This window comes from Phalacrocorax carbo, chromosome 4 (assembly GCF_963921805.1).
Source record: "Phalacrocorax carbo chromosome 4, bPhaCar2.1, whole genome shotgun sequence".
Taxonomy (NCBI): Eukaryota; Metazoa; Chordata; class Aves; order Suliformes; family Phalacrocoracidae; genus Phalacrocorax; species Phalacrocorax carbo.
In genome coordinates this window covers 56,332,367-56,345,909 of record NC_087516.1, presented here as the reverse complement: position 1 = coordinate 56,345,909, position 13,543 = coordinate 56,332,367, and the positions used below count along the sequence as shown (strand labels likewise).

General features: G+C 39.8%; 1 protein-coding gene across 1 annotated transcript in view; it reads left to right on the top strand.

The window, feature by feature from the left end:
• The window catches only part of MANBA (mannosidase beta), a 47,245-nt gene that overhangs the window by 18,508 nt on the left and 15,194 nt on the right, over window positions 1-13,543 (top strand). Inside the window, exons 7-11 of the mRNA XM_064450031.1 lie at window positions 1,444-1,554; window positions 7,033-7,184; window positions 8,270-8,387; window positions 11,302-11,388; window positions 11,945-12,112. Coding sequence (XP_064306101.1) covers window positions 1,444-1,554; window positions 7,033-7,184; window positions 8,270-8,387; window positions 11,302-11,388; window positions 11,945-12,112 — 636 coding nt within the window. The remainder of the gene's footprint in view (window positions 1-1,443; window positions 1,555-7,032; window positions 7,185-8,269; window positions 8,388-11,301; window positions 11,389-11,944; window positions 12,113-13,543) is intronic.

Here is a 13,543-nt window from a genome sequence, read left to right as displayed (position 1 = left end):
GGAAGCACTTCCTTAGGAGCAGAGGCAACAGTGTTTTATTATTCTTTGTACACAAAAGGCTTCGCTGCATGAATTCACATCAGCTGATTTTACGAGAAGCCTTGCAATGTGTTCTCATGTATCAGTGAGCCTTACTCTGTACAGCAGACTTGTGTGGCACATGCTAGATAGCGAGACCTCACCAGAAATTTATTTCTAGTTGAGAGCTTCTTGCAGATTATGTTGTGAAGTCAGTAGATGTTTGAGTGGTGCATATCACCCGAGATGTGTAGCAGTCTTCCTGCAATTGCCACACAAAGTGCTGTGTTGCTAACATGAGAGCATTTTGCTTATTAGCTACTGGTGAGCATGGGGATGACATCATTAGTGGCCAATGAGACAGTCCAGCGGTGCCAGGTGCCGGCAAACACTCCCTTGTTGTTGAGGCACATGCTGATTTTGTGCTTCCATTTGTATCCGTGCAACACAGATATTAGTACTTCTGCACAAGCAGTTATGATAATTCTGTATCGGGGAAGGTGAAATGTTAGTAGATGCATTCATGATTGCGTCCAAGTTTGGCTACAGCAAAACATATTGTTGGGCTGCTCTCTGGCCTCATTTTGTTTGAAAAGACTGAGGCACTCCTTACATGACTCTATTGAGTGCTGATCCCTCCATTGTTTGGTTGCATGCATTATTGCTTTCTTTCCACAATTTTTGTGTTGTGCATTCAACTGGCAAATGTTGGCAATAGGATTGCGCAGCAGAAATAGACTGCTGGAATGAAGACATAAATATTACTAGAAAAATGAGGACTAGAAAAATGTGACTAGAAAAATGAGGAAACTAAATAATTTTGGCATCCTAGTTTTTATGTTTGTAAAAACTATGGAGTAGTAATGACATGATTAGGAAGCATAGAGAAAAGGCAGAAAACATTGAAAAGAAAGAGTGAAACTTATAATTTGACTTAAATATGCTTATGTCAATAAGTGAAGCAGTCAGTATGGTCACATATTACTGAAGTTACAGTTAAAAAGTGTCACCTCTGTATAGTGAATGTTGTATGTGATAGGTAAAAGGGACAATGAGAGGAGGGGTATGATGCAGAGGCTAGTGAAGTGTCTGCTCCTGACACAGGTATTTGAGTTTTGGAGGAATATTCTGTCAGTGTACCTTAGCTGAGGGTTAGCAGCTAGCCATGCACATGCATGCGTACGCATGCTCCTGGCATAGGCAGAAGCATTGTGGACACAAGATGAAGTAGCCTGGACTTCAGTGGAAAAAAATCATACTTCTCCCTTTAAGTTATTTTCACCTCAGAGCTGCATCTGGGAGATCCCAGTTACCATGGCTCAGGTGAGGCACATAAACTCATTAGACTCGTGGTAATTCACTCCTATGTTCTTGTTATACTGCTTTTGTACACATTGCTCTTACTTTCTCTCTTGTACATTTAAGAGTTCTACAGTAGAGGCTTGGTGGCCAAATGGACATGGAAAGCAAACTGGGTACAATGTGACAACAACTTTCAGCATGGAGGCAGGATACCAGATTGAGAAATTTTCAAAGGTGAGCTCTTTGGTTTGATTACACCTGGCATTGTACTGCTACTGTTAAGACATCAGCTCTGCATAGCAGGTATCTGGAGCACTGAAATATTTTGCTGGATTGTAATATGCATGTGAAAATGCTCTTGGGAAATGAGAGGGGGTTTTATGTCATAGTGTATGTTTACCTGTTTTCTGGTAGCCTTAGCTTGTATGGACACCTTTACCTGCATTCAGACTGGAAGATGGCTTACAGTTAGTTGGAAACCTCAGAGAGGAAAAAATGTTTACTTCTTAGGCTTTCTACCTTATGAAAAAAAAGCACTTTTAAACTTGATATGTTATGCTGGTGTTTTTGTATCATGTACTGAAAAACCCTTTTAGATTTCTCTATATTATGTGAGCGTTTATTACTGAGATTTCTCTTGTTAATTCAGTTTATAAAAAATCTGTGGGATAGACATGTTTCTAAAAAGCTAACATACATTCATTTATGAGAACATGATAGGTGTGCTTCAGGTTTAAGAAGAGGTAACATCTTAAATATGATCATGAAAATGATATTCAGGGATATTTGCGTAAGAGTTACTGCAACACGCTGGCTGTATAATTATCTGTTTGTTTTTACTAAGAAGCCTAGAAGAGGTATGATTTTTTTTTTCCAGTGGACAACTGGAAATTACAAATTAGACTGGGCTCCTTATGCCATTAACATGTGGAAACAACCAAGTAAATTTACACATTTATTGGGTGCTCCTGATGTGTATTGCTTCACTAAAAACTAATCTGGTCACCAGGCATCTAAGGCATCTAAAACTGCTGTTTTCCCTCACATCTGTTCATGTGAAAAATCCTATGGAAAGCAGTAGCTTCGGGAGCCCTAGTCTTTATAGGTCTAGCCCTTAGTTTGATTATGAAGTCATAATAATAATAATAATAATTCTCTGTTACTAGCAATTTAATTTTGAAATAATTAAAAAACTACACCAAATAAACATGGCATATTATGCTTGGAAAAACTGGTTGTAGGAAATATGGCTATAAAGTCTGTAAAAAAGGAAAATTCTGTTGTTACTGTGTGAAAACTGCACAACGATAGGAGAACTAATTGATTCCACTTGGGTAGTTGCGGCAGGATATTTCATAGAACCCTGTGGCATATGATCATATCAACTTCATGGTTTACAAAAGATATTTAGAAGCTGCTTCTTTTTTAATCCTTAAGGGGAAAGGTAGGGGGGGAAAGCACATGTACCACATAGCAGGCATTATAAATTAACCAGTGTATGAAGCCTTTACAAATTCATAGTGTAAGGTTTAGTCTTCCTTCATGTGTTCTGTGAAGCTCTGGCATCAATTCTGACAGGCACGCACACACCACCACCACCTGCTGCCCTGAGCTGTATGAGTGGAAAAAGGCTTCATATGCAGTTTTTTCATGTTCTAGCACAATTTGCTGTCATGTCAGCAGGACTGAATAGCAACATTCATATGGCTTAATAAGAACTTTGAGTAGTTCATGAGTTACAATCAGGGATAAATGTTCCTGAAAGTTGTTGTTCTGTTGTCCACCTGGTACTGTATTCAGGTGGAATATGTTTCCTGCTTCCCCCTCCACCCCTCCTTTTTAAAAAAAGAAAAAAAAAAGATAGGGGTAAGACACTTCACAAGTACTTTGTCTCCATGTAAGTATCTATGTAATTTTGGACAGGTGAAAACTAAAGGGCAAGAACTGTGTATGTGAGAGAACACAGCTTGGTCTTATGTCAGATTCGGCTATCCTTAGTGTGAACTCCTCTCTGGTTTCTGACATGTTAAGAGTAGTCTCCATGACATTAACTAATCTTTTGGGAAAATTTCTGGGTAGCCTCCCAGTATGTACTTGCAGGAGCTCTATAGAATTCTAGCCAGGTGTGCTGGGAACTTCTTTGAGGGAAGTACCTACTCACTCCTGTTGAGAGTAGCAGAAAACCAAAACAGAATAAAGCCATCATCCGGGACAGGGTTGGTTTTGCGCTTGTTCTGTTTTTCAGTTTGAATACTTTGCTTCAGAGTTTGTTTCTCAGGTGAATGTGAAACAGTCATAGCCAGAAATTGTCTTGGAATGAACTTGTTTTTTTTGAGGGAGGGTCTATCTAGTCCTGTTTGATAAGGATTGATAAGTTGCCTTTCTTCTTGCCATGCCTACATCAAGGAATTCATTAGCTCTTTCACTGCCTCATGAGGCTTTGTTTGCTTTTTGATTCCAGTTCCCCATCTTTTTGTATGCTTATTGCATCAACACTGTAATCAGAGTTTTTTTATTTCATGAAGCTATTTTAGTACTTGGAAGATCTTAACTTCTAGCTGTCTTTCCCTCCTTCCCTCTACACCCTCTTTTCCCCACAGGCCTTTTAGCATGACTTCCAGAAGTCTTTCCTTTTGGCTTTGTAGTTTTCACACTGCTTTCATGCTGCGTGTTAATTTGTTAGGTCACTGGGGCGTTCTGTGATCTTATTTCAGCTCTGGGCACCTTCATCCCTATTACTTTTCCTACTGTTAAATCTGGGAATGCCAAATGTGATCCACAGGTCACTTAACTCGGTACAAAGACTTTTTATGTGACTCAGAAAGACAGGAATTTGTTTCCTAGTTGTGCACAGAACCATCTGATTAGTCTCTGGTGGCTAGAGAGCCTCTTCTGTGTGCTCTAAGACTGGGAGAAATGTTCAGTCCTCAGGCAGCAAGGTCTATCAGACAGGTTTCAAGGTGGCCAAGGTCAGAAAGGCGCGTAGCCAAGCACGCCAGATGTTAGTTGTCTCCCCTTGTCCTTTGCTCACTCCACAAGGCAGAAGGAAGCTGCTGTAGGAACAGAAAGAGGTGCTGTGTTACCAGGTGGGCCCCTTGGGAGCAATGGAGTGGGAACACAAAGGCACCGAACCCTGGAGGCCTGGGAATGTGAGATGGGGCTGAGGAGCGTTTCCTCTTGCCCATGCTGTATGGGTGGCCCTGGGTGGGTGTTTCAGCCTCTCAGATTGCCTCGGATTTGGCCAGTTCCGTGAGCACGAATAAAGCAATATCGCACTACTTCTGTTAGTAATATAAATACTCCATTACAAATGCACTCTGAGACAATCCCAACCTACCTGATGACATCCATTAAGAGGACCTCCCAAATACTTTGGGAGCCCCTACTATAAATCCCATTCCATTTTGTGCCACAAAAAAGAGCTACACAGGAGACTGAGGAGTTTTTCTCCAAGTAATTGAATTCACTGGAGGAAGGTCAGAACTTTTCTACTAGTGTAGTATTCATAATGTAGTTTTTCTTTTGTAGCCTTCAGCAGTTGTGGTAACCATGAAAGTTGTATGAAATATTAGTTGTTTTCTTAATTCAACTTCTCATGTTAAAATAAATCTGCAAAATTCTAGGAATGGGTGTAGCTCTTGTCCTAAAGCAAAGTTCATCATGCTGGTCTATATTCAACCGACCCAGTGTGCAATGGGATCACAGCTGAAAAAAGGCAGGGTGCATGGTCCTCAGCACATGTATGTGCACAGAGATATCGGACAGGGAATCTGAAATGTTCTCCCAGTGGTCTGACTTCGTAGGTTTTCTCTAGCTGGGAATTTCTTTAGTGGTACAGATGCTGAGCCCCACTGGCCACTAACCCACTGTTGCCCTGGGACGACACTGTAAAACACTGCAGGACTTGGGGCAAGTGGCATGCTTTTATTCATTCAGTTTCTATGGTTTGGTCATTGCCATGATGCAGAGGGGTTTTGTTTGAGGTCAGTGATCTGTGGTCTCCACTCACACAGCTGGTTTGTCATGTGCATTGTCTTTGTCCAGGTATTTGATTAATAATTGTCCAGTTGACTAAGAAGCACCAAAGAGGAAGCAAAACAGTGATTTTCTTTGTCTTCTCTGCCACTAGAAATAACTTTCTATCTGTATGATTTTTGATTAGCTGGAAGTCTAAAAAACAGAGTACCACAGTGGCATTAGTCATTTCCCATTTGAACTTCAGCCTTGTCTGGTGTGAAATAAAGGATTACATTTTATCTTAAAGACCGGTATATCACTTTCACTTAACTAGGTTAATTTTAGCCTGATTTACTGACAGATACTTGTCTCAACTGTAGCTTGTGGCAGAGAGAGAACAGGCTGTACTCTGCAAGCTGACCTTTCTCAAAAGTATAGCAAATAATCATTTGAGGGAGCAGTGGTTGCTATCTTAGGGGTAGTCTAGAAGAAACAAGATTCCTGCCCTCTTGACCCAAACTTGTTGCGTAGTGTGAGTTGGCTGAAATTTGCTATTAGCTTTCCTTCACTTTATTTAATTTCCCAATTATCTCCCTCTCATATGACAATGAGCAACAGGTACCAGAAAGAGAGAGTTTTATTCCTGGTCTAGATAAGTTGAACTGGAACAAGGATGCAGGAGAAAATGAAGTCTACAGCCTCCCTGAAAGAGATGTTTTCTGTAACACTTTGAAGCTGTGCAGGATCTTAACATGGCTGCTGCCCCATGGCAGGTGGGGAAGACACCTCTACAAATAAGGGGTTAGTGTAAAGTATTATTGCAGTCAAATAACTGCTCTCATGACTGTGGAATTGACTGTGTTTATGTCAGTGCAGTCAGGATACCCCTCAGAGCAGCATTGTTGTTTTGACCGAAGTCCCAGAAAGTGTCTGTAATGATTTCTCGAGAAGTTTCTTGCCACCTGCAGCAGGAAGGAGTGTTTTCTTTTTTCAGTGTCTGCAGTACACAATACCAGATATTAGGCTGAAAGGGCAGCTGTAAAAGTTTGGCTTCTGCCTGAGATGTGCCTTTATCTGGAATGACCTTTAATACCTTACACAGTTAGTGGTTATTTAACTGAACTGGTCTCTCTGAAACCTTGTTGCTGATCACACTGGGCAAACACAGCTGCAATGGCCAGAGGGCCCTTCACTTGCAAACCAGCACTTCTGTTTGCATATGTATCTTTTTCTGTTTAATTGCTACACCTATGAAAAAATTACCGTTTCAGGGCAGCAAAAGAAGATTTTGCTTTTACTGGAGGAGCCTGAAACAAGGCATTCAGAGACAAGAGTTACAGCTGAGCTGCTGCTTTAAGGAGAAAATTGCAGATTAAATGGTGTGTCTGATCTAATGCAACTGCTGCATTCCTCTCGCTGGTCCTCAGCTGGACTTTCGACTGAATTCTGCAGCAAGCAAACATGCACCTGTTTCTTACACGCATGTACATGCACACTTGTTTGCGCATGCTTTCCCTCTCTCTCAATATGATAGTAATTTTTAAAAGTGAAGATGTTTATCAGAAGGATTCTGTTTAGCCCAGTTACAGTGTGGTTTAATCAAGCAGGAGTTTAGAGATGAGACTGTGTCTTTTTGGCTCCTTGACAAATTCTAAGCTGTTAGTGTTCACAAAACCATTACAAAGGGATTCAACTGATTTATTTTGTTTTAACTAATTTTTGTCTGTTTTAAACCTAAGTTTCATTTTTACACAGGCCTATTTTCGGACAGTAGAACTTGTTCAGGAGCCTATTCCTGGCTCACCAGGTCTGAGTTTCTACTTTAGAATCAATGGCCGACCCATTTTCATCAAGGGCTCAAACTGGATTCCAGCGGATTCTTTCCAGGACAAAGTGACCTATGACACGTAAGCCACGTTTTGTGTTCTCTAAGGAGAAAGGATCCTGATTCTCTAGCCACCCTCTATCAAAGGGTGGCATTGGGAGGTAGAACTCCTTTCCAGCTACGACACTAATTGTTTTGGGTTGGAGGCCTCAGAATTAGAGCTTAATTAATATTAATAGTTTTGAGTGATGTTGAAGGCATGTAAGTGCCATAAATGATGGGAAGGTGATGGTTTGCTGTCCATAGGTTACCGGCTGTTTGGGTATTTTTAGCGACACTCCTTAGGCTGTCTGATCCTATTGCCTGGGACACGTGCATTGGTATTCAGAGGAAGTGCACTTCAGCCATGTTTTAACCCATCTCATGCAGGGAGGCATAAGTGCATAGTAGCCTCTCTCCCTTTCTCCCTCTCTGGTTCAGGCTTGTTGGATTTCAATGACAGAACACCCCAGAGAGGCAGGTGGGATGGGGGCCATGCTGTACTTTGACTAAACTTTGCTCTGGGTAGTTGGGGAACTGGGACAGCAGGGCATGCTGCAGTGTGCATTCACATGCAATTTAGAGGCTGCCAGAATGATTAAGGAAAAATTAACAGAGGCTGCGTGCCTTAAAATGAGATTCAGAGTCTCAGTCTTTGTCTTCCCCCTCTCACTCACCCCCCTTCTCACTATGCATTGTGGAACTCAGGAAGAGAATATAGATTTCTGAGCATGTTTAAAAGAGGATTTGAATTCAAGTGATTGATATTTAAAGCAAGTAGTATCTAAGGAGAACAGAGCAACCTGATTAATAAAATATAGTATTTCTAAATCTGCTTCTGCCAATACTTCTGTAAAAGCACTTACTTGCATGTGTCACTCCATTTCATAAGCATCAACAGGACCAAATAACTTTTTCTGCACAAGAATTGCTTTTTGAGAGCTCTGTCCTGACATGCTGGCTTAGAAGGTATCAAAATAGTCTGGTTTCTATCAGAGTTAAGTCTCAGATTGCCTGCTAATGATGAATGGTGTTTTTTTTGTTGTTGTTTTTTAATATATATAACCTCAGAAACTCCTAAGTGATACAGTTTCACAAAACCTGTATAAATCTTTTTGCATTTGACAGGTTATGGCTACTCTTGAAGTCTGCAGCAGATGCTAACATGAATGCACTTCGTGTTTGGGGAGGAGGAGTGTATGAACAAGATGAATTTTATGATATTTGTGATGAACTAGGAATAATGGTAAAAGCAATAAACACAGAACACTTACTTAAAAACTGACAAGAACTTGTAAAAAAAAAATCCACTGTTAATGAACAAAATAAGAGAATTAATATATGAGTTCTGGCCATCTCCCCAAATGACATGGTAGAGTACCAACCTGAGAAGTCGGATCAACCTGATTTATTAAATTGTCTTTTAATTTTTAATTTTTTAAAAAAGTTTTTAATTTTTAAAAATTTGCTTTTAAAATTGAATGGTTCCTGCTTACTAAGGCTGTCTGTTGAAACTGGAAGTGATATATTTTGAGGCTTTATATTAGAACCCCAGCTTGTGTTTTGTCTGTAACTAAGGCTACAACTCTGTCCCTCACTCATTCCCTCTTCCCATCCCATCCCAGTAACTCCCCTTCATCTCCCTTCCTTTTCTCCCCACTGTCTTTCCCCCCACTCCCCTCCACCCCTTCTTATATTTCCCAAAATCAGAGCAACAGGACTGTGGCTTTAGCTTTCTGTCTTTTAGCTCTTTTCAGACCAAATTCTCATCTTTATATACTGTGCCTCTCTCCCAGTTCTACATTTCCTATTCTCTTGGGAAAGAATGAACGAAGAAATGAACATCTGAAGGGCAGGTACTAGTGATGTCCCTTAATGTGAGAAGGTGCTCACTGTAATGTTGAGCATGATAGAAGAACTTTTGTGGATTGTAAGCATCAACAGGGACTTGCAACACTCAGTCAAATAGTTACGAAACCAGTAGTGCATGGGAGGGCAGTTAATCACAAGATCAAATAGTACTTCTTCCACGGCAGCCAGGCTATGGGGCTCTGTAGCTCTGTTTAGGGCTTAATTTTCTGAGGATAGCCCTGCTGAAGAATCTGAGTGCTTGACTATGTGCCCCTGATTGGGAGCAAAGGCCTCGCAATCTCACCTCAATGAAGATTAAGGCCTACTGTATTTGAGTTTTGTGCTTTTGGCCACCTCTGTGTTATCAAAACAGTGAAAGAGGTAATCATGCTTTTCTCTGCTGTGGAAATGGATTTTATTTTAAAAGTATTTTCCCCTTTATAGCAATAGCTGAAAAGGTTTGGGGTTATTTTTGTTCAAACTTTTTAAAAAAAAAACTTTCACTTGGCCTGAAGCCAAGCATGGAAGGCCTTATCCAAAGGGCCATTTTGAGCAAGCTTAATTGAGTATAAATGTAGCTGTAAGGGGAACACCTGCTGCAAACACTGATAATCCTAGATGAGTACCTTTGATTATATGAGCTTGGAGGCACACATTAATAAGTTTTGATGAAATAGTGACTAGATGAGTGAAGACCAAGCTGCATCTGGTATTAAAATCCCAAGAAGTGTGTTTGGTCTTACTCTACAGCATAAAAAGCAGGGAAACAGAATGGACACCTTGCTGCCTCCTGCTGTGTGTGCTTGAAAAAAAAATAATATATCTATTTTAGTCATCTGAATGAGTGCCCTGATTTTCAAGGCTTCTGAGCACTTTCAGTTCTTTCGTTTTTGACACTAGGCACCTAAGTAGGCCACTGAGATCTGTGCCTGTACCGTGCTCAATGCAAGATTTAGATCTTATTTAGCAGCCAAAATAGCAAGTAGATGCAGAAAATCAGACCCTTATTCTGGAGGGGGTTGGTGCTGGAGGCTTTTGGTTTTGTTTCTTCTGATGGTCTTGCAAAGGCTTAAAAGTGCATTAGAGTCAAACTGTGCTTAAGGAAAAACGGTGATAGCTCACTGGGGGAAATAGCGAGAGAAAGTTTCTTTCAAAAGCAAGTTTTGGCTCTACACAGTCACTGAAAGATTCTGAGTGATTCTTCAGCGATAGCTTTGCTTTTTTTTTTGTACAGTGCTAGAGTGTAACCATTATTAATGGATCCATTACCTCCTACTGTCCTGTTCCTTACCTTCAGTTTTCTTAGGGAATATATGCTGAAAAGAGTTATGGAAAAGCATGTTCTCAATGCAAAGGAAAATGCAATTGTATGCGGAGCTGGTCTGGTGCTCTCTATTGTTTATGTAGTATAGTGCTCAGAAAAGTGTAGTCTCTTACAGCCTCCTTTTGGGTTAATGTGTCTTCAAGAGGTCTTTCTATTAACATTTGAGATGGGCTCTCAGGAGTCTAAAAGTTACAGCAATTTAAAAAAAACAAAACAGGTAAAAGAAGAAATCTTACCCATCTCATTGGGCTTCTTCCTTTCCCCTTTTTTGTAATTCTTCTCCTTTAAGGCACAAATGGAGTTCACTGTTGAATTGAAAGGCTTGCTGTTCTCTAGTGGGACCTACTTGATCTTTCTTTGAAGAGAAAGATCACTCTGTTGTTAGAGGATCTAGTTTGTTTCTGCCCCTCTTACTGGGTAAGATTTGCTCTTTTTAAGATCAGTTTGCACATTTGGTATGGAAGTGTTCTGTAAACAAGTACACTTGAACATCTGTTAAGTGTGCTCAGTACCATGTCAGAAGAATTACTGTCTCTTTTTAATACATAACGGAGATTTGGTGTTATGCTTGCAAAGTAGTAAATAAAAAATTTTTCTGTTCAGCTGGAGATTGCTCCACATCCGCATTTGAGCAGTGCATGGGGTCAAATTATTCCATTGAAACTTACTGAACTCCATCTACTGAGCAATATTCCACTCATCAGTGAAGGCTGTCAGGATCTGATTCCTAAGGCTAAATATTTTGTAACTCTGATATTGAAAATCACAGTGGAGTAGGCACATACTGAACCCTGTGGAGGATGTGACTGTTTAGGTGGTACTTCTCAAGAATAACAAATAGAACATGTCAGTTTAATTCTTTTTGAGATAAATAAGTTCTCTCTGAACAAAGGGTTGTGCATTCCAATAACCATGTATTTTTCAAGTATGTAAAATGATTTGCTAACAGATTTCCTTTTTGTATTTTCTTTCCTTTTCCCTGTAGATTTGGCAGGATTTTATGTTTGCATGTGCACTGTATCCGACTGACCAGAATTATTTAGAATCTGTAAGAGCAGAAGTTTCTCATCAGGTATTTTGTCTGTTGAAGCTCTATTTCCCATTACCGATTTTTGATTGACTGTATAAGTTAGCTTTCCAAAAATGCTTATTTGGAAGTGTTTCTTAGTGTATCTTTATGTAGCAGACACAAAATGTAACCTTGCTAAATCCTCATATAACTTACTTCCAGTAGTTGTCAGTCAAGCAGAGGTACAGGCCTTCCTTGTGTCCAGAGTGCCCTCTTCTCAAAGATGTTTAAGGGCGTTCACTGAGGGTAAGCTGTAATGATAGCAAAATGCCTTAGCACAGAATTTACCCTTCACATGATGAGGGTGGAGGCACACATGTGCATATGGAGGATTTATGTCAGCATATTAAGAGTTTGCCTTGCTATAAGTGGAGCTGCAAAAGTTTGAGCCTGGTGGAGAGCTGCGGGAGTAGCAGTGTGGTTAAAAATGAATTGTAGGCTCAGCGTATATAGTATGCATGTGGACTTGTAATTCAAGTAGTAATGAAGTTATTTTTTTATTATTATTTTTAAGAGAAGTAATTTTACTTGACTTATGAAACTGTAAGTTGTATTTCAGGTAAGGCGTTTAAAATCCCATCCATCGATTATCCTGTGGAGTGGTAACAATGAAAATGAAGCAGCAATTGCAAGCAACTGGTTCTCCATACCTTATGCTGATAGAGAAGTCTATATCAAAGACTATGTGATGCTTTATGTGAAGAACATCCGAGAAGTAGTTCTTACTGTAAGTGATCTCAAGAAACTGCAGGGGGGTGTGGTTTGGCAGAAGGTTTTAATGTTTGCAATTTGAGCAACTTGGGGGTGCCTCCCCACCCCCCAAATCCTTTTGGGAAATGAAAAACAGCACATTATTATTGAGGAACTGTGCTTTTCAAGCTCTTGTAAACAACTCTCTAAACTCAAGGGTTATTCTCAAAGTAAAACAAACCAAAAAATTATTTGTTTAGCACTTTGATATGTAAAGGAAGACCTAAAAATGAAGTGGATCTTTCTTCTTTTTTCCTTCCCTTTTTTTTTATACTTCCAGAAATGTCTTCCCTTCCAGTGGACAAAAATCAACTTGCCCATTAAGTAATTAATCTAGATGATCAGATTTCCTTTATCCTGATTTTGTTGAAGGATACTGTAAGAAAGATTTAACAACCCTCATGCCTTTTACTACCAGTTGAAGAAATTCATAAAGATGTTATTTCTTCAGTGTGCTCTTCCGGTGTTTATCTTAAGTTTTTTGGCATAAGCAGGTTAAACAAAAGCAGTGCTAAACTGTCCTTGTGCTGTGTAGACATTATACTGTGTTTTTGAAAAACAGACTAATGGTTTTATGGTATATGAAGGCAAAATAAAATGTTTTGAGATTTGAGATAAGACTTAAACTGTGAGCATGCAGACCAGAAGCACCTGGAATCCGTGATGAAGTCTACTGTGATTTGGCACTACCCATTTTGCACAGCATTTGTAGTTTATTTCTCCTATAAGTATTGCAGTTCTTCGTTATTTAATGGAATATGCTCATAAGTAACTTTTATGTGTGTATGTAGAGTGAAATTGATGTAAAAGTCCCAAATTGATGTTGCATAACTGTATAGGCATTAGCAAACAATGCTTGAACCGTGGGTGAGTATTCTAAACTCCCGTTAGCTAAGAGACAAAATGTTGAAAGAGTTTTGTCCAGTTAAACTTCCGTCATCAAAAAGAGTGTGAGTTTTTGTTAACCTAAAACCACTAGTGGCCTTTTCCTGGCCGGTTATCCCTTGTATAGCATGATCTTACTGACTTCAGGGTGTAATTTTAGTCTAATCTCTGTCCTTTTCAGGATGAGATACATCTCATGTTATGGGGCTCATGACCTGAAGTTTCCCTTTGCTAAGACAGACACTCAGTACGTAGATGACAGCAATATTATTGCTTGTTATTGGAGGCTACTATTGTTGTACTCTGAGAATTTAGAATACCTTTCTACTGGAAAAGTGGAGATATGAGGAAACAATAAAAATGAGGCTGGGTTTGAAAGAACCTGCTGAAAAGGATCCCACTCTTGAGGGCAGTTACACATTCTAAGTGGTAATGGTGTCTTACATTCCTGCTTAACATCTTGATTCTAGATTTCTGTATTTCAGTTAGGTGGGTTTTTTTGAGCAGAATTGTTTGTAAAGGT